This window comes from Gopherus evgoodei, chromosome 1 (genome assembly GCF_007399415.2).
Source record: "Gopherus evgoodei ecotype Sinaloan lineage chromosome 1, rGopEvg1_v1.p, whole genome shotgun sequence".
NCBI lineage: Eukaryota > Metazoa > Chordata > Testudines > Testudinidae > Gopherus > Gopherus evgoodei.
Window position 1 is genome coordinate 117,744,614 of NC_044322.1, and position 21,477 is coordinate 117,766,090.

General features: G+C 43.8%; 1 protein-coding gene across 5 annotated transcripts in view; it reads right to left on the bottom strand.

Annotated features, from left to right (window-relative positions):
• NPAS2 (neuronal PAS domain protein 2) overlaps positions 1-21,477 on the bottom strand; it is a 153,201-nt gene that overhangs the window by 77,890 nt on the left and 53,834 nt on the right. The window contains exons 1-2 of one of the 5 annotated variants that reach the window (XM_030570259.1): positions 16,618-16,671; positions 9,241-9,389 (exon numbers count right to left, since the gene is read on the bottom strand). The exons of 1 other annotated variant lie outside the window; for it this stretch is intronic. In XM_030570259.1, the coding sequence (XP_030426119.1) occupies positions 9,241-9,389; positions 16,618-16,649 (181 nt within the window). In that variant the 5' untranslated portion in view covers positions 16,650-16,671. Of the gene's footprint in view, positions 1-9,240; positions 9,390-12,131; positions 12,258-16,617; positions 16,675-21,477 lie in introns of those variants that run through there. 3 more of the 5 variants (XM_030570223.1, XM_030570232.1, XM_030570240.1) reach the window with 3 other exon arrangements.

The window sequence follows — 21,477 nt, forward strand, 5'->3', positions numbered from 1 at the left end:
CAGTGGCCCCCAAGGGAACAGCAAGGATTAGAGATCAGTACTGAGATATAATGGTAGAGCTGACACGTTTTTATGAGAATAAACATTCACCCTTCAGATATATTTTAAAATAAATTTCTGGCCATCACCACTATTCAGCAGCTGTCTTTATTGTACGTTTCTATGTCAAATTTGCAAATGGCCTCAAAATCAAACTAAAATTGCACCTACATGTTATGCAAATGAAAAACTGGTATTTGCTTGTGCACATTGGCTAGAAGTCCCCCAAATTTATGCAAGCAAATATTTGTGAATAAAATTTATTAAACCAATTTTAAAAATTTGGCCCTTACTGTCAGAATTTCCCATTGTACTACACTATACACACATTAGTTCTGAGCTCCCCTCCTTTCGCCATCCTTCAGCCTGCTTGATGTGATGGCACATGGATCCAAGTGCCACAGAAACAATGATCAATATTTTAAAGCCAGAAAGAATGACGTGTCATCTTTCTTTAAGATATTTTCTGTATAGAAAATTATTTAAATTTGCAACCTTGAGCCTTCGCTCCCTCCAATTTTTTTTTAAAAAGAATCCCTGATGGATTTTCATCTGTTAAAAGGTGTAGTGAGCATGATGAAGTAGAAACTGAGACCTAGGAGAGACAAGACTATGGATGCTGGCTTACCAGCAGGTTGGCTTATCCAGGGAAAACAACCACACTCCAAACCCACCAGCTCTACACCAGGAATGTGCAGAGGCACACAGGCAAACTTCTCATATGATAACTCCTCTATCCCCTATTCTCAGTAGCTGATTCTTTTTCATAATCAGGGCCCACAGTGTGCAGGAGTCACAGCCTGTCATAACCTATTCCCAGATTTGGACCTTGGCGTCCAAAATATGGGGGTTAGCATGAAAACCTCCAAGCTTAGTTACCAGCTTGGACCTGGTAAAGCTGCCACCACCCAAAAAATTAGAGTGTTATGGGGCACTCTGGTCCCCCCAACAACCTTCCCTGGGGACCCCAAGACCCAAATTCCTTGAGTCTTATAACAAAGGGGAATAAACCATTTCCCCCCCCCTTCTCCCTTCCAGGTGTTCCCTCCCTGGGTTCCTGGAGAGATACACAGAAGCAAGCTCCGTGAATCTAAACAGAGGGACTACACCCTCCCCATTCCCAGTCCTGGAAAACAGAATTACCGAGAGCTAATCTCTCTTCCCCCCTCACCAGAGGGAATGCAAAGTCAGGCTAGTAAATCTAACACACCCAGATTTCCCCCTGACTTCTTCCTCCCACCAATTCCCTGGTGAGCACAGACTCAATTCCCTGGAGTTCCCCACTGAAGAAAAACTCCAATAGGTCTTAAAAAGAAAGCTTTACATAAAAAGAAAGAAAAAGTACATAAAAATGGTCTCTCTGTATTAAGGTGACAAATACAGGGTCAATTGCTTAAAAGAAATATGAATAAACAGCCTTATTCAAAAAGAATACAATTCAAAACATTCCAGCAACTACACACATGTAAATACAAAAGAAAACCATATAAACCTTACTGTCTTATTATATTTGTACTTACAACTTGGAAACAGAAGATTAGAAAGCAAGAGACAGAAATCCTCTCATAGCTGAGAGAGAGACAGATTCAAGACAAAGAACTCAGACACAAACTTCCCTCCACCCAGATTTGAAAAAGTCTGGTTTCCTGATTGGTCCTCTGGTCAGGTGTTTCAGGTTACTTCTTCCCAGGTGTAAGAGACATTAACCCTTAGGTATCTGTTTATGACACAGCCCCCTTTCACAATACCCCAGGAGGGAATAGACTGGCTCCCTACATCTACTTTTAGAGAAGCTAAGAAGAATATTTTCCCCCTCCAGTCCGAAGTCTGTTGGTGCCAGGTGAAGGGAACTTCCTCTTTCCCTCCTGATCACCTTTTTGTTCAGAGCTGTCATAAACAGATAGCTAAGGGTTAATGTCTCTTTCACCTGGAGCACCTGACCAGAGGACCAATCAGGAAACCGGATTTTGTCAACTTTGGGTGGAGGGAATTGTGTGTCTGGGGTCTTTGTTTTCTGACTGCCTGCTTTCTCTGAGCTTTGGAGAAGTAGTTCTGCTTTCTAATCTTTTGTTTCTAAGTGTAAGGACAAAGAGATCAGATAGTAAGTTATATGGTTTCTTTTCTTTGGTATTTGCATGAATATAAGTGCTGGAGTGCTTTGATTTGTATTCTTTTTGAATAAGGCTGTTTATTCAATATTCTTTTAAGAAATTGCCCTGTGTTGTGTCATCTTAATACAGAGAGACCATTTGTATTTTTTCTTTCTTTTTATATAAAGCTTTCTTTTAAGACCTGTTGGAGTTTTCTTTACTTCAGGGAAATTGAGTCTGTACTCACCAGGGAATTGGTGGGAGGAAGAAATCAGGGGAGATCTGTGTGTGTTGAAGTGGCTAGCCTGATTTTGCATTCCCTCTGGGGGAATAGGAAAGTCCTTTTTGTTCCAGGACCGGGAACGGAGAGGGGGAGTCACTCTGTTTGGATTCACAGAGCTTGTGTCTGTGTATCTCTCCAAGAGCACCTGGAGGGGGGGAGGGAAAAAGGATTATTTCCCTTTGTTGTGAGACTCAAGGGATTTGGGTCTTGGGGTCCCCAGGGAAGGTTTTTCAGTGGGACCAGAGTGCCCCAAAACACTCTAATTTTTTGGGTGGTGGCAGCAAGTACCAGGTCCAAGCTGGTAACTAAGCTTGAAGGTTTTCATGCTAACCCCCATATTTTGGACGCTAAGGTCCAAATCTGGGACTAAGGTTATGATATGGTGTAGCAGTGGTGGGATATAGACAGAATCCAGAAGCCAGTAGGAATATTATATTTTTCTTTTCTCTGCTAAGGGCTTTTTAGCAGAAAGAAACAGTTTGGTTTTAAAAGGGAACCAGAGAGAATTTTTTTTCTCTGCTCTCTCTGGCAGTTTGTGGCTTGCATGTTAAGCAAGAAGTCGTTAAGGGCTATCACGAGTCTTTTGTCACACAGTAGCACTCCCATTGAGAGTCATACCAGCACTATATAAATGCAAATAAAGTGGTTTTTCAGGTTTACTTAACATTGAAGATTAGCTAAAGGCACTGTTGCTAGGCAGACTTCAGGAGGCAACACAGCCTGCAGTTCAGAAGAGAAACACCGGAGGGCACCCCAACACAAGAAAACAGGAACCATGTCTACCAAGACAAAAATGGAGGCTGAAGGCCAATTCAAAGAAGCTGAACACAGGCAACAACTGGAGCTAACAGAAAAGGAAGAAAGCATCAAACTGGCAGCCTTCCAAAGAGAACAGGCGGCCTTAGAGGCAGCACACAAAAGAAAACTAGAAGAAGAAGAGGTGGCCCACCGCCGAGAAATGGAAAAACAACAAAAAGAAGATGAAGAGAAGGAAAAACAGAGAAAGCATGAACTGGACTTGGCAAAAGCTGGGCTGCATGTGCCAGCCAACCCTAACAACCCGGCGCCAATTATTGCTCCACAGCACAGGAAATTTCCCACCTACAAGGCAGGTGATGACACCGAGGCCTTCTTGGAAAATTTTGAAAGAGCCTGTCTTGGGTACAGCATCCCCGAAGACCAGTACATGGTAGAATTAAGGCCACAACTCAGTGGACCTTTAGCAGAGGTGGCAGCTGAAATGCCTAAGCAGCAAATGAATGACTATAAACTTTTTCAATCCAAGGCCAGATACAGGATGGGGATAACCCCAGATCATGCCCGTCGGCGCTTCAGAACCCAAAAGTGGAAACCAGAGGTGTCATTTCCCAAACACGCCGACTACATTGCAAAAAACTATGAGGCCTGGATAACAGGAAACAACATTCAAACCTTGGAAGAACTGAACCTCCTCATACAAATGGAGCAGTTCTTGGATGGTGTTCCTGAAGACATCACACGGTACATACAAGATGGAAATCCCAAAGATATCGCTGAGGCGGGGGAGATTGGAGCCAAATGGATGGAACTGGCAGAAAGCAAGAAAGCTACTGTCAAGGGGAACGATTACCCCAGGGGGCACACAGACCATAAACCCTACAACTGAGGACAGCCAAAGACCCCACATACCACCCAAGTAAAGCCACAAACACCCTACCCTTCCACCTCACCAGTCTCCAGTAACTCACCTCGGCCCAGTGACCCATCAGATGGAAGATGCTTTAAGTGTAATGAACTGGGACATATCAAGGCCAACTGTCCCAAGAACACCATGCGAGTGCAATTCATTACACCACCATCACACCAAAGATCCCCAGGCCCGGATGCCTCTCAAATACCCTTGGAGCGAAGGGAAAATTTGAGAGTGGGCGGAAAGAAGCTTACTGCGTGGAGAGACACGGGGGCACAAGTGTCAGCTATCCACCAATCCTTCGTTGACCCCAAATTCATCAACCCAAAGGCCAAAGTTACTATTTACCCCTTCATGTCACAAGCTGTAGACTTGCCTACAGCTCAACTGCCTGTCCAGTACAAAGGCTGGTCAGGAATGTGGACTTTTGCAGTCTATGACAATTATCCTATCCCCATGCTACTGGGGGAAGACTTGGCCAACCAGGTGAGGCGGGCCAAGAGAGTGGGAATGGTTACACGTAGCCAAACCAGGCAAGCTTCCAGACCCATTCCTGTTCCTGAGCCGTCCACAGAGGCCCCGTCTGTGTTACCTGAGACCCAGACAGAGGTAGTGGACCCGGATTCCATGCCTACCACTGAAACAGCCACAGCATCTCCAGTCCCAGGCCCGGAACTGGAACAGCAACCAGCACCAACAAGTGCAACCACATCTTCAAACTCAACGCCAGAGGGCGCCAGCGAGCCAAAACTGGCAGAAGCAACAGACAGCCATACCCAAAAGGCTCCGCCAGAGCCTGAAATACCTCAGGTGCACCAGCGGAGAGCAGTTCACCAGCAACGGAAACAACCCCATCACTTACATCGCTTCCAGAGGGACCAAGCCCAAGTCCACAGTCTGAGGAAGAACTGGTGACCCCAGCCTCAAGGGAACAGTTCCAGACTGAGCAAGAAGCAGATGACAGCCTTCAGAAAGCTTGGGTGGCGGCACGGAGCACCCCACCGCCTCTCAGCTCTTCTAATCGATCCCGGTTTGTTATAGACCAAGGACTTTTATACAAGGAAATTCTTTCTGGTGGACACTGGGAAGAATGGCAGCCGCAAAAACAGTTGGTGGTTCCAACTAAGTACCGGGGGAAGCTCTTAAGCTTAGCCCATGATCATCCCAGTGGCCATGCTGGGGTGAACAGAACCAAGGACCGGTTGGGGAAGTCCTTCCACTGGGAGGGGATGGGCAAGGATGTTGCCAAGTATGTCCGGTCTTGTGAGGTATGCCAAAGAGTGGGTAAGCCTCAAGACCAGGTCAAGGCCCCTCTCCAGCCACTCTCCATAATTGAGGTCCCATTTCAGCGAGTAGCTGTGGATATTCTGGGCCCTTTCCCAAAAAAGACGCCCAGAGGAAAGCAGTACGTACTGACTTTAGTGGACTTTGCTACGCGATGGCCAGAAGCAGTAGCTCTAGGCAACACCAGGGCTAACACTGTGTGCCTGGCCCTAACAGACATCTTTGCCAGGGTAGGTTGGCCCTCCGACATCCTTACAGATTCAGGGTCTAATTTCCTGGCAGGGACCATGGAAAAACTGTGGGAAACTCATGGGGTGAATCACTTGGTTGCCACCCCGTACCACCATCAAACCAATGGCCTGGTGGAAAGGTTCAATGGAACTTTGGGGGCCATGATACGAAAATTCATCAACTAATTCTCCAATAATTAGGACCTAGTGTTGCAGCAGTTGCTGTTTGCCTACAGGGCTGTACCACATCCCAGTTTAGGGGTTTCACCATTTGAACTTGTGTATGGTCACGAGGTTAAGGGGCCATTACAGTTGGTGAAGCAGCAATGGGAGGGGTTTACGCCTTCTCCAGGAACTAACATTCTGGACTTTGTAAGCAACCTACAAAGCACCCTCCAACACTCTTTAGCCCTTGCTAGAGAGAACCTAAAGGATGCTCAGGAAGAGCAAAAGGCCTGGTATGACAGACATGCCAGAGAACGTTCTTTCAAGGTAGGAGACCAGGTTATGGTCTTGAAGGCGCAACAGGCCCATAAGATGGAAGCATCATGGGAAGGGCCATTCACGGTCCAAGAGCGCCTGGGAGCTGTAAACTACCTCATAGCATTTCCCAATTCCTCCCTAAAGCCTAAAGTGTACCATGTTAATTCTCTCAAGCCTTTCTATTCCAGAGACTTACAGGTTTGTCAGTTTACAGTCCAGGGAGATGAGGCTGAGTGGCCTGACGGTGTCTACTACGACGGGAAAAAAGACGGTGGCGTGGAAGAGGTGAACCTCTCAACCACCCTGGAACGTCTGCAGCGGCAACAAATTAAGGAGCTGTGCACTAGCTTCGCCCCATTGTTCTCAGCCACCCCAGGACGGACTGAACGGGCATACCACTCCATTGATACAGGTAATGCTCACCCAATCAGAACCCCACCCTACCGGGTGTCTCCTCATGCCCAAGCTGCTATAGAACGGGAGATCCAGAACATGCTACAGATGGGTATAATCCGCTCATCTACCAGTGCATGGGCATCTCCAGTGGTTCTGGTACCCAAACCAGATGGGGAAATACGCTTTTGCGTGGACTACCGTAAGCTAAATGCGGTAACTCGTCCGGACAACTATCCAATGCCACGCACCGATGAGCTATTGGAGAAGTTGGGACGTGCCCACTTCATCTCTACAATAGACTTAACCAAGGGGTACTGGCAAGTACCGCTAGATGAACCTGCCAAGGAGAGGTCAGCATTCGTCACCCATGCGGGGGTGTATGAATTCAATGTCCTTCCTTTCGGCCTTCGAAATGCACCCGCCACCTTCCAGAGGCTGGTAGATGGTCTACTAGCTGGACTGGGAGAATTTGCAGTTGCCTACCTCGATGATGTGGCCATTTTTTCAGACTCCTGGCCCGAACACCTACTCCACCTGGAAAAGGTCTTTGAGCGCATCAGGCAGGCAGGACTAACTGTTAAGGCCAAAAAGTGTCAAATAGGCCAAAACAGAGTGACTTACCTGGGGCACCAGGTGGGTTGAGGAACCATAAACCCCCTACAGGCCAAGGTGGATGCTATCCAAAAGTGGCCTGTCCCAAGGTCAAAGAAACAGGTCCAATCCTTCTTAGGCTTGGCCGGATACTACAGGCGATTTGTACCACACTACAGCCAAATCGCTGCCCCATTGACCGACCTAACCAAAAAGACCCAGCCAAATGCCGTTAAGTGGACTGATGAGTGTCAAAAAGCCTTTACCGAGCTTAAGGCAACGCTCATGTCTGACCCTGTGCTCAGGGCCCCGGACTTTGATAAGCCATTCCTAGTAACCACGGATGCATCTGAGCGTGGTATAGGAGCAGTGCTCATGCAGGAAGCAACAGATCACAACTTCCATCCTGTCGTGTTTCTCAGCAAGAAACTGTCTGAGAGGGAAAGTCACTGGTCAGTCAGTGAAAAGGAATGCTATGCCATTGTGTACGCCCTGGAAAAGCTACGCCCATATGTTTGGGGACGGCAGTTCAAACTACAAACTGACCATGCTGCACTAAAGTGGCTTCATACTGCCAAGGGGAACAACAAGAAACTTCTTCGTTGGAGTTTAGCTCTCCAAGATTTTGATTTTGAAATTCAACACATCACAGGAGCTTCTAACAAAGTTGCTGATGCACTCTCCCGTGAGAGTTTCCCAGAATCCAGTAGTTAAAAAGTGTTCTTAAAATGTAAAAGTCTGTTAGTTATATACTTAGTAGTATATGTAAAGGTGCATGTGTTGTATTAATCTGTTTATTTTCAAGTTCTAGAAGGAAATCGCCGCCAGTGAGCTTCCCCACTGTCTGCAATTTGGGGGGCGTGTCATAAACAGATAGCTAAGGGTTAATGTTTCTTTCACCTGGAGCACCTGACCAGAGGACCAATCAGGAAACCGGATTTTGTCAACTTTGGGTGGAGGGAATTGTATGTCTGGGGTCTTTGTTTTCTGACTGCCTGCTTTCTCTGAGCTTTGGAGAAGTAGTTCTGCTTTCTAATCTTTTGTTTCTAAGTGTAAGGACAAAGAGATCAGATAGTAAGTTATATGGTTTCTTTTCTTTGGTATTTGCATGAATATAAGTGCTGGAGTGCTTTGATTTGTATTCTTTTTGAATAAGGCTGTTTATTCAATATTCTTTTAAGAAATTGCCCAGTATTGTGTCATCTTAATACAGAGAGACCATTTGTATTTTTTCTTTCTTTTTATATAAAGCTTTCTTTTAAGATCTGTTGGAGTTTTCTTTACTTCAGGGAAATTGAGTCTGTACTCACCAGGGAATTGGTGGGAGGAAGAAATCAGGGGAGATCTGTGTGTGTTGAAGTGGCTAGCCTGATTTTGCATTCCCTCTGGGGGAATAGGAAAGTCCTTTTTGTTCCAGGACCGGGAATGGAGAGGGGGAGTCACTCTGTTTGGATTCACAGAGCTTGTGTCTGTGTATCTCTCCAGGAGCACCTGGAGGGGGGGAGGGAAAAAGGATTATTTCCCTTTGTTGTGAGACTCAAGGGATTTGGGTCTTGGGGTCCCCAGGGAAGGTTTTTCAGTGGGACCAGAGTGCCCAAAAACACTCTAATTTTTTGGGTGGTGGCAGCAAGTACCAGGTCCAAGCTGGTAACTAAGCTTGGAGGTTTTCATGCTAACCCCCATATTTTGGACGCTAAGGTCCAAATCTGGGACTAAGGTTTTGATAAGAGCACAAGTCCCTCTCCTGCTTAGCTCACAGGTCCACTTCAGAGCTCTGTGCCCTTTGCATTTCTTCCCTGGCTGCCTGATATTCAGTCAGCTAGGGAGGCACACATCCTCTGCCTTAGAATGTCAGAGGACTGACTGGCTTCATTCACTTGATCCCAACAACCAAAAGAAGCATTGTGATCAAGAAAGGCAGTCTTGCGCAAGCCCATCAGGTCTGAACAGGCATTATACTACAGAGCAAGTAGGATAAGTACTACTCTGTACCAAGGAGCAGCTGAGGAGACTGATTTGAGTTGCATGGTACCCTTAAGTTTTCTCGGCACAAACTATGACTTGGAAAAAATCTTACTATGAAATTTTTAACCACTTGAGCCACTCTGACCATCACTGGAGTAACAAGGATTTGGTACAGTTTGACTGTGCATGGATAGGTTCAGCAATTTTTACCATTGTGTTTCTGCAGAAAGCCAATGACTTTTTCAAGCACTGTAGTTTTGTCCATTTTACGGGTGTTGCCTGGAAGCATGGAGCTGAGCTCTTTGATGAGAACATTGAATTGGTCACGTCTCTTCTTTTCAGACTTGTTACGGGAAGCCCTATAAGTATGAAAAAAAAAATGAATGGACCTAGAAATAGTAATCATTACATATTCTTCTTGTGACATGTTATTTATAAAATAAACTCTCTATGCATCAGTGTGTGAACACTGATGGCTGGCACCAGGCAAAGCTAAATAAGCATCTAAGAACTGGCCTTTCTCACTGTCATAGAATCTTAGGGTCAGAAGGGGCTTCAGGAGGTCATCTAGTCCAACCTCCTGCTCAAATCAGGACCAATTCCCAGACACATTTTTGCTCCAGATCTCTAAATGACTCCCTCAAGGATTGAGCTCCCTACCTGGTTTAGCAGGCCAATGTGCAAACCACTGAGCTATCCATGCTTTCTGACTTTATTATCTTATTCCTGCACTCACTTAGTGAGCACATGTTGGCTCTTCTGTCTTCCCCCATCACTCCAGCAGCAGGACAAGATGTGGAGGAATTTCATGTCCTTGTTTTCTGGCAAATGATAAAGCTTGTCTTGTGAGCACAGGTTTTCATTCATATGTGTGTGTGTACTCAAAATTCATGCATTCTATGCTGAGGTACTTTCAGTAAAGGAAGATTGTAAGTAGACAAGGTAAATAATATGGCAACATATTTTGTTGGCCCAGAAAACAATTTATAATGCTCAAACTTTTGGGCTGATCAAAACACTTAGGTATCCTAAATTATTTCTTGGTTAGATAAAGAAGTAAAAAAAACTATGGCAGTTTCTAATCACTCTGCACAAGTTTAACTGTAGAAAGGAAAGTTGGTCTTGTGGTTTAGTCACTGGACTGTGATTCTAGGTTCAAGTCCCAGTTTTGTCACGGATTCTATATGTGCCATTGGGTAAATCACTTAATTTCATTGTGCCTCAATTCTCTATCTGTAAAATGGGAATAATACTACTCCCTTTATGTGTCTTGTCTATTTAAAATGTAAATTCTTCAGGGCAGGGGAACTGGAACAATTTTTATAGTGAGGGTGCTGAGAGCCATTGAACCAAACTGTAAACTCCATACAGTGGAAACCACTTCAAGCCAAGGGTTGCGGCAGCACCCCCGAAACTCCTGATTCCAGCATCTCTGGGGCAGGGACTGTCTCTTTTTATGTGTTTGTACAGTAGAACAATGGGGCTCCAATTTCATCTGAGGCTTTTAGGCACTATTGCAGTGGTCCCAAACCTTTTTCATCTGGCGGGCACCAGACGACGAGCCATCGAGAACCGGGGCCAGCGGACGAGCATCCACAGAAATGCTGCCTAGAAGCCGCAATGTCAATAGGCATCGCCGTCGAAATGCCACCGACAAGCAGCAGCATCCAGAGGTGTCGCCACCGAAATGCTGCCAAAAATCAGTGGCATTTCAGCAGCGACGCCTCTGGGGGATGCTGCTTCTCGGCAGCATTTTGGCAGATGCTTGTCCGCTGGACAGTGTGCAGGCACACATAGATGCCCCAGCGGGCGCCATGGTGCTCACGGGCACCGCGTTGGGGACCACTGCACTACTGTAATGCTACTATTACTGTTTCTAACAATCTGCTCAGTAGCTGTATTTTAATTTTTATTTATTGTACACTAATCTGTAAACTAAGAATTGTATTCTTCAGTGCACCTTTGGTCTCTGAGTATGAACATTTTTTTATGTATGTTAATGGACAGTTTTCTAGGAGGGTCTCTCCTAGGCTTATATGACCAGGCAAAAAATGAACTATAAAATATGCCAGAACTTCTGCTTACTCCATTGAAAGGTTCCAGGCAAACAAGAACATCATAGGCTATGATTTACTTGGCTTAAATGTATAATAAGCTAAAAATCTGGTTAGAAATAGACAGGATTTAATAATTAACACGCCAACTTCTTCTAAACATAACACCAGCGTCAATCCAGCAATACCACTGCAGTTAATGAAGAAACCGGGGCATACATTGTTGTAAATAAGAATAGAATTTAACCCAACTCGGACATTCCTCTAAGGACCAATATGGCAATAAGCATTTTCAGCAGAGATATCACAGTGGAGTCTTCATATGTTACCCGTGACAGGGTAGGGGGTAATTTTTGTTTGTCTTGCTCTCTGGCCTGAATACTCTTTGAGATGCGCTGGAAAGAAGCCAATCTTTGGTTATTTTACAGCTTTGACCACAAAAGGTTAGGTGAATGCTGTCTATCTGATTTAAGTATACTCCTGTTACATGTGCAGAAGACTGTTGGGACAAGATCTGAATCCATCTTCATCATATTTCCGAACAATTCAAGTAGATTTAAAGAAAACCAACATTTTATTTTCATGTAATTCAATCCTCAGCCCGTGTCAGCTTAAAGGCTCCCATTCCTTCAAAAACTGAAACTCCCCAATCATATATACAGTATGTGTTGCTTGCCCAGAAAGTAAAAGATGTTTTGACAGAAACCAGAAAGTACCTATTTTTAACACTTGACATTTTATTCACAAAGGAAATCTGAAAACTTCTGTAGTGGAAATAATTCTACCAAGATCCAAATCAATAAACAGAGTAGAATCGTTAAAAGAAGAAAACAGAAAACCTTATTAGGTCGTCTAATCTATCCCTTTGCCTATGCAGGATTCTATATTTGCTAGTGCTTTGTTCAGTCCAGTTTTAAATGTCTTGAACAATGCAGGTTCCATCATTTCCCTTGGAAGTTTATTCCATAGTCTAGTAAATCTCACTATTAGGGCACTATCCCTGATACTCTGCTGAAGTTGCCCTTATCTTAATTTCATACCATTCACCTTGATCACATTGATGGATCAGTCGTTCAGTCCTCGTACAGATTGCGCCAGTCACAACAAGTCTTCCATTCATCTCGTATCCTGGCCTTTCTTCTCCATGTGCAGCCATGTCTTTTCACAATAAAATCTTCCCTTCTCTTTGGAGGTTGGCCAAGTGGTCATTTCAGTTCCTGTGGGTATCATTCAGCAACAGCTGCAGTCCATCGATTGTCAGTGAGCCTCATTATATGCCTAGCTCATCACATTTTACTGTGCTTGCTCTCAACAACGACATCCTGCACTCCACTCTGCTGTCTGATCACTTCATTGGGGACTCAGTCTCACATTTAAATTCCCAGAATTCTTCTTTCCATCGCCCTCTCCATGACAGACAGTTGCTGCTCCTCTGTCTTCATCAGTGCCCATGTTTCGCTGCTGTACAACACTGCTGACAGTACTGTTGAGTTGAAGAGGCTGCCGCATGTTGCCTTGTTGATTTTTCCATGGAGGACATCCTTGATAGAACTGAATGCACACCAACTAGCTTTCTTTCTTCGCAAGAATTCACCTTCCTGATCGTGGCGCACGTTAATTCCTTGCCCCAAATAGACATATTTGCTCAATTTCTTCTATTTGTTCTCCCTTGATTGTTATTTGGACTTTTGGTAAGGTACCAGAATGCATAAATTTAGTTTTGGAGCGGTTAATTTTCAGTCCAATTTGGCTGCTTTTTGTGTTGAGTTCTTGCAGCATTTTCTGTAGTTTGATATAGTTTTCGGTGATCAACCCAATATGGTCCGCAAATCTGAGATGATTTAACTGTTCTCTGTTGATGTTGATTCCATCCTTCCAATTCATTTGCCTCATTACCATTTTAAGGCAGGCTGTGAAAAGTTTTGGTGAAACCGTGTCTCCTTGTTCCACATCTTTCTTAACTGGGATGTGACCGGGAGTATCAAACAAGGTTATATCTGTAGTGCAGTGTTTGACAGCATAGAGCGCTCAACAGCATAGAGATCAATGCAGTGTTGAAAGCTCTTGCAGAGCAGCGCATCGACACAAACTATATCAAACTATTGAAGGAAGCAAATTCCAATTGCACAATCCATACCATTAGTCCTGCTTATGTACCTCCTTGTTATCTTCAAAGCAATATGGCATATGCTGATGGGAAAAAGATACAATGTCCGAATGGAATTTTGATTCTGAGTAAATATTAACAAAAGCTTGTCCCTGTGCATTACCAAAAATTCTCCTTCTAAAAAAAAAAAAAAGAGGCATTAAAATGTCAGCAGATGGTAATAACTACCACTATTTAAGATGTGTGTTTTCCTATGTCCGTTCTGTGTGTATGTTGCTTGCTAACCCCCTTTTTGAATGGTTGCCTTGCATGCATCATAAAAGTAATTTGGACCTAAGTGTGTGAATTGGTAGTGACAGTTAAATCTGGAATTCCTCCCTCTATTCTCTCCTTTGCTTCATTCCCCACTCCCGCAATCCAGCAGTGTTATAATTCTTGATACTTTGCATGAAACTTTCAGCTGTGATATTGTAGAACTGATAAATGAAATTGTTTTCAGTTGTTCACTTTATTAATGTAACTTCTGTTCACCATTCACTACACTTGCCTATACTGTAACTTCTGTTCCATATTGTAATTCAAACCCCATTTTAAAACACTCACTCCATTTTGTAAAAGCTTCCTCCAACCTTCATTTTTGCAAACCCTGCTGTAATCTTATTAGTTTAGTTTAGATGTGTGAATGAGGTATGTATGAATGATGGAATCAATCTCCAGCCCCAACCTGTCCTGATGAGATAAAGTTCAAATACCAACGGCTGAAGACCTAGACAACAGCCCTAAACAAAGTAAGAAGAATCCACCCTAAAAAGAAAAGGACAACAGAACAACAGAAGGAATTCTAAGCCAGGTTCAAGGCTGAAAGTCACGCCTGCAATTGATGGATGATCAATCTAAACCCAGAGGCAGCGTGACACAGCAAGACCTATAGACTTTGAATCCAAACTAAAAGCCTATAAAAAAGAAGGGTGAGATGAGAAACTCTGGGTAACATTCTGCTGCCAACATGGAAGAACATCGGTGCCTGCCCAACAGAGATCCAGCTCAGCCTTGTGCCCAGCTTTCCTGGCCAGTTAGCTGCCACAAGCTACGAACCCAAGCTGCAAAATCAAGCCATGAACTTAAGCTATCTTCAGGACTGGTAACTATGCAGCAGCTGCAGAACATCTGATGGATGTGTGTGTGTGTGTGTGTATATAGGTATTAGGTATAATGTGTGTGTATCAGGACTAGTAACTATGCAGCAGCTGCAGAACACCTGATGAATGTGTGTGTGTGTGTGTGTGTGTGTGTGTGTGTGTGTGTGTGTGTGTGTGTGTGTGTGTGTGTGTGGGTATTAGGTATAATGTGAATGTGTGTGTATAGGTAATAGGTATAATGTGTGCGTATAAGAATTAAGATATTAGTTATTAGTCATAAATTGTTATCATAATAAATGCGGCATCTTTGCCTTGTCCCCTTTAATAAGATCCTGCTGGTTTTTATTGGTCTAATATAACTGGTACAACAATATACCATCTCCAAAGACACCTTTTTCATGATATAATGTGGCATGCGGCATCCATTCCCTTCATCCTCCTCCTCCATTCACAGATGTCTACATTATTTACAGATGGTTAGGCACATCCTTACATTGTGGTTCTTTGTAGCGTGCATTAATAATACTATGTTTAGCAACTCTCGTGCATTAAGTCCCTTGTGAAGAGTGTTGGCACAGTGGCTTTGGGAAAACTTTGATAGGCCCTTTGCCTCAGAAGACATTCCTTGCAGTCCTAAGTGGTTGCAGCAGTTAGGTCAGCACATTGCTTCTGGTATCAAACAGTGGGCTTCTGTATCTCGAGCATGCATGAATTAGAAAAGAAGCAAAGGAGCACAGTTGAGCGGGGCTGCAGAGAGTTCTGACCTATATTAGTGAACAAAGGTTGCAAGAGGGAAGAAGCACGAAAAGAATCAAAAGAGATGAGCCTGGACCAACTAGTTGTGCCTAGACTGGAAATACTTTCATTAGAAAGAACAAAGGAAAAAAATACATGCAACTTAAGGCTCCCTCTACACCAGATAAACTACTGGCTGCAGTACAGATCACACTTCCAAAAAAATTGCTAGCAAACAGATTCTGTGACACTCCTGGTGCCAGCCAATTATTATGGAGTTTTACTGCAACACATGATTTTCTACCTGAAAAGGCAACCCCTACAAAGTGTTAGTAGCAATTTCCTGTGTATGTATTAACTGTGCCTTTACCACCGTAGTTAATTGCACGTTACCGCTTTAGAACCAATCAATTAGCCAAAAATTCAGCGTCTTGTGGGTTGTTCCAGTTAGGAGCAGTAACTGGTGATGGAACACAGATGTTTCTTTGAAGCAATAGTGTTTATTTACAGAGAATGTACAAAGACCTTTTTCCTTGAACACAGCAGGAATGAAACAACAAGAGACAGTAGTGTCTTTGGTCACAGTAGCAGGCACCTTTTCCAATCAGCATTCAGCTCAAAAGCTGTCTCCCTTAGCTTTTTTTTTTCTTTCCCTAAACTCTCGCTCATGTTTTCTTAAGACCACATTCCCAGTGCTTGTTCTGATTGTGCCCTTGGTTTTTCTGCCCTTGCTCTCTAGTGTTTTCCCCTGTTGTCCCCCAAAACACAGACATACACAACAGCTCCATCAATCAATCCTTTAACCCCTGCATTTGCTGTATCAATCCCGGTAAACTCCTCACCCTACATGGCTTAGCTTCTGACTCAGTCTTGCCAAGTGGATCTGTGTGTTTGGTGGTGGCTTCTATTGTTTTGACGATTACTAACCAAAGGGGCATTTAACTGCGCCATCATTTAGCCTAGCTTCAATGGGGTTTAACCCAATACATTACAAGCACATATGAAAGGAGATTATGTTTAGGTCTGAAGTAAGGTTTATAATGTTATTGATTTTTGGTGATAAGGTGATTTGAGAGTATTATTCATTTTTTGTTTTGTTTTTTCCCAGAATCATTATCAGATAATTACCCATGTATAAACTGAGTAACATAATAAGAAAACCTCATTATTTTCAAAGAATAATCTGTGTTTCTTTTACAAAGTGTTTTCCGTAAAAGATTATCTGATAACATGGATATTTTATACACATGGTGGATTAGACAGTTGTATTGTGGCAGAAATAGTGTTCTGTAGGTTCTTGGTTGATCCTATGCAGTAATGTGAAAAAATAACCCTTGTATTTGCCTTGCTGATATTTTTCAGAGGAAGCACTATTAAAATGCTTTTATTCTGATAATAGTGCTTTGTGATTCAACAGCGTTTCAAGTTGTATTTGGCTTTATTTTTCTCTCCCTTTTGATTAATTAGGATGGAAAAAACAGCTTTTGCAGCAACATAAAATCTTAGGTTCACAACAAAATGAACAGTGTTATAAAAGAAAAAAAGTGCTCACCTCTTTGCCCTGTCTTTCTCATTTTCATCCATGAGATTGTCTAAATAGCTTTTTCTGTTGAAAAAATGCAGAGTTATTATAAGTTGTCATGTCATTAGCTCTACCTTCAGGTTAATCTCAGAGGCACTTCTGCTTTACTGTAATAACAGTACCCAAGTCAAATAAATGTGTCAGCAGGGTTTTAAACTCTGTCCTTAATTTTAAGAACCATCTATTGTAGATGTTATGATTCATTATTAATGATCTTTACTGCAATAGCATCCAAGGGCTCCAATCAGAGATTAAGGTCCCACTGTGGTAGGCAAAATAAAAACACATAGCAAAAAGGCAGTCCCTCCTCTGAAAAGTTTACAGTCTAATCTGTCTACTGTGGATACCTTCTCCACTAGGCTAGATCAGTGGTTTTCAACCTTTTTTCATTTGCAGGCCCCAGAAATATTTTGAATGGAGGTGCGGATCCCTTTGTAAATCTCAGACATAGTCTGCAGAGCTCCAGGGGTCTGCGGACCACAGCTGAAAACCACTGCTCTATGGTAACGACAACCTTTCACGAACCCCTTAGACATAGTATGTGGACTGCCCTGGCGAGTGGGCCATGGACCATGGGTTGAAAGCCACTGGGCTAGATGAACTCCAGGAGATGCAAGGAGGCAAATATGGAACCCCTCTGCAGACTCGAGGCCTCCTGTCCCAAAGAGGATTCACCCCTGGGGAAACACAGGTATTGTTTCCACTACTGCCCTCTTGGGTGGTTCCTCCAGCTGGGGGAAGCTTAAAGTTCCTATAAGAGCTCGGCAGGAATCTCAAAGGCAAAGGTAATATGAGGATCACTAGGGGCCCAATTCCACAAAGCTCTGAAGCATGTGCTTAAGTCCTATTGACACAGTCTAGTTCCAAGAGCACGTTACAAAAACCAGCCTTGCAACTAACAACATCTGAGACCCTTGTTGAAGTCTCAGCTGAGAGGTCAGGGGTTGAATGGGCCTGGAGATTGAACTGCCTTCTCACTATTTGACTTGAGCTTAGTTTTTAGAGTTCAATTTTTTAGAGTTCAATAGGTTTGTAAGCGGCACAGCTGTCAATCCTATGTTAGACCAACTTGACTTGCCACACAGAAAAAATGTAATCCCTGTGCAAAACTGAACATGTACCATACCTGTCAGTATTAACCTTTTTGGAACAGAATGGTCAGATACTGACTAAATTCTTGATCTGCCCTAAGGTGTATGTCCATTACTACTACAAGAATGAGCCATTTTGAGCCTGCAATAGATACATACAAGGGTCAGTCATAGCTCATAAGAAGAGTAGGTAAAATAGGTAAATCACGTAGGCAAGACAGGTAAAAAGCCGTGTAAACTCAGCACAGCTGAGGATGAAGTTGTGTCTCCTCAAGCTATGGCTACACTACAGAGCTTAGAGCGGTGCAACTGCACTGATGCAGCTGCCCTGCTGTAGCACTGCTAGTGCAGACTATCTAAGTTGACTTAATTACTCCAGCCCCCGCAAGTGGCAGTAGCTATGTTGGCAGGAGAAACTCTCCCACCGACATAGCGCTGTCCACACCAGTGCTTAGGTCGGTGTAACTTACGTTGCACAGGGAGTGGCTTATTCACACCCCTGAGCCACATGCGCCAACTTTCCCTGGCGCTGGTGGGTGCTCGCATCCTCTGCCCTCGTTCTCGCCCCAACTCCACCCTTTCCCCGTCCCCATTCCAACCCCTTCCCCAATGTCCCTGCCCCAACTCCGCCTGCTCCCTGCCCCTACTGGACTCCTTCCCCAAATCCCCGCCCTGACCCCGCCTCTGCCCTGAACGAGCTGCATTCTCCCTTCTCCCCCATCCCTCCCAGCCATGTGAAACAGCTGTTTCACAGCACAAGCGCTAGAAGCTAGGGGGAAAAAGTGGGCATGTGGCGCACTCAAGGGCACAGGTGAGCTGGGCAAGGGGGCGGGAGAATTTTTCCCCATGGGTGCTCCAGCCCCGGAGCACCCACGGAGTCGGCACCTATGCCCTGAGCGACATAACTTATACCGACGTAAGCGGTAATGTGTACATAGTCTGATACATTCATTCTTTGTCCACTGCCTGCCCCTCTTTTGCTAAGCGCTCTTTTGAAGAAGAGAGTCTTGAAACATAATACTAAGCAGTGAGGAGAACAAAGCCTTGTGTTTATCATTACCTGTGTCCATTCAAGGCATGTACTCCCACTTGCATCAGAGCACAAAAGCCTTATGCATCTGCTGCACCCCACACAAGGATTTTCAGGATCAACAGCACAATGTTTCAAACTTTAGACTTCCTACTCTGTGATTTGAAAATGGGCATCCTGTGTCACTATTCCTTCCATTAAATGATTCCACAAAATTTAGGAAGCATGATACAATAAAAAGTTAAGAAAAGGAGGGCCAAGTTAATGAATATGCATTACTTAGGCCAAATATGATTTCAACATATGATTTTGTTCAGGAATTTTATTGTCTCAAGAATATTTGTTTAAAAACAAAAATGAAAACTGATCAATGGGAAGAATTATGGATAATTTTGTCAGTAGCTAATAGATAGTTGTCCTCCATTAGCTCATGAGACACTTGTTAGCTAAGGAATATGAGATACGTGCCACTCATCCTGTTAATTTTTTGTAACAATACAAATGCAGCAGGAGGTTAAAAGCTACTGTTCAATGGTCTGAGGATAAAACCACTATAGGTGAGTGTTTCTTTCTTTCTCTTTAGGTATGTTCTCATTGTGGATTATCAATTTCAAATGCTGACTGATCTGATGGCTCACTTCAGTGAGAGACTCCTAATAGTAAGCAGCTTGAATCAGCAGAGAAGACTATCTTTTGCTTACCATCCACCTGCTGACTCCTGCCATAAGAGTAAAGGCACAAACATGATTGTCATTGCTAAGTACTCTTATCGCAGGAGTCAGCAGGTGGGCCTATTATTCATAGGGTTGCAAGTTCTTAATGTGCGAGCACTGTTCAGTCTTTCAAGAATATTTGTTTGGCCTCACCAATGCCAATCTGTTGGCAATGCTCCTTCTTATACAGCCCAAAATGCTGCTAGCCTGCTTGGCAACAAGGGCACATTGTTGACTCATATCCAGCTTCTCGTCCACTGTACCTCTAGGTCCTTTTCTGCAGAACTGCTGCCTAGCCATTTGGTCCCTAGTCTGTAGCAGTGCATGGGATTCTTCCATCCTAAGTGCAAGACTCTGCACTTGCCCTTGTTGAATCTCATCAGATTTCTTTTGGCCCAATCCTCTAATTTGTCTAGGTCCCTCTATATCCTATCCCTACCCTCCAGCGCATCTACCGCTCCTCCCAGTTTAGTGTCATTGCAAACTTGCTGAGGGTGCAATCCATGCCATCCTCCAGATCAATGAAGATATTGAACACAATCGTCCCCACGACTCACCCTTGGAGCACTCCGCTTGATACAGGCTGTCAACTAGACATGGAGCCATTGATCACTACTCATTGAGCCCAACGACCTAGCCAGCTTTCTATCCACCTTATAGTCCATTCATCCAGCCCATACTTCTTTAACTTGCTGGCAAGAATACTGTGGTAGACCATGTCAAAAGCCTTGCTAAAGTCAAGGAATAACATGTCCATTGCTTTTCCCTCATCCACAGAGCCAGTTATCTCATCATAGAAGGCAAGTAGGTTAGTCAGGCATGACTTGCCCTTGGTAAATCCATGCTGACTGTTCTTGATCACTTTCTTCTCCTCAAAGTGCTTCAGAATTGATTCCTTGAGGACCTGCTCCATGATTTTTCCAGGGACTGAAGTGATGCTGACTGGCCTGTAATTCCCAGGAGCCTCCTTCTTTCCTTCTTTAAAGATGGGCACTGCATTAGCCTTTTTCTTGTCATTCGGGACCTTCCCCGATTGCCATGAGTTTTCAAAGATAATGGCCTGAGCAACTAAGCTTTGTGGGGCCCCCTGTGGTAGGGGACCCTGGGCAATTGCACTGATTGCTACCCACTATTGCTGGCCCTGGCTTTTATATGCAGAAACACAGTTGTTGTGGCACAGGTGGACTGTGGAGTTTTTGAAGCATGTTGTAGCCTGGGGCTCAGAAAGAAAAAGTTTGAGAACCCCTGATCTAATCTGCATGTTCCCTGTCTCACTGGCTGCTCCACAGTAGGACTTCAAAGTGAATCTTACCAGGACTTAGTAAGCTTCATTCTGACTCTGAGCTAGCAGCTCTCCTCTTTTCCTCTGAGTTGTGAGACTGCGCCAAAGCAAAGTAAAACTTACTAATATTTATTAAACTTCACTTCAAAGTCCTGCTGTTTTACCAGAGCAAGGTAAACAAGTGAGGAGTAGGTCGAGAGACGACAGAGCCGCAAGACAGCAGTGACTATGTCAAGCACCTGATTTTAACTCTTTTTTTTTTTTTGGATGGGGCACTTAGATAGTCCTGCCATGCTGGAGGCTATAGAAAAATCAAAGCAACAGATAGACTATTAGGCTGGATTTGTCTGAATACAAATAAATCAGAATAAATGACCAGATTTGAGCGCAAATCAAATTTGAATCAGGAATTCAACCTATTGCTACAGCTTGGCCAAATATAACCCTCTGGACTGTTAAAAAACATGCTCAAGTATACTGCTAAAAATAGCACACAAAAGGGAAAAGAAAAGTTAATGAAAAATTACAAATTGATTTAAAGAACTGAAAACATAGTTGTCTATAGCACAATTGCTGGAAAGCAACTAACAAATATAAGAAAATCCCTTTTCATTCTAATGTGCATTTTATTTTGAGAAGGCCCTGTGACTTTCTGTGGCAGAAGAGCATCATTAACAAAGTTACCAGGTGTCATGTAATGAAGCAATTGCTATG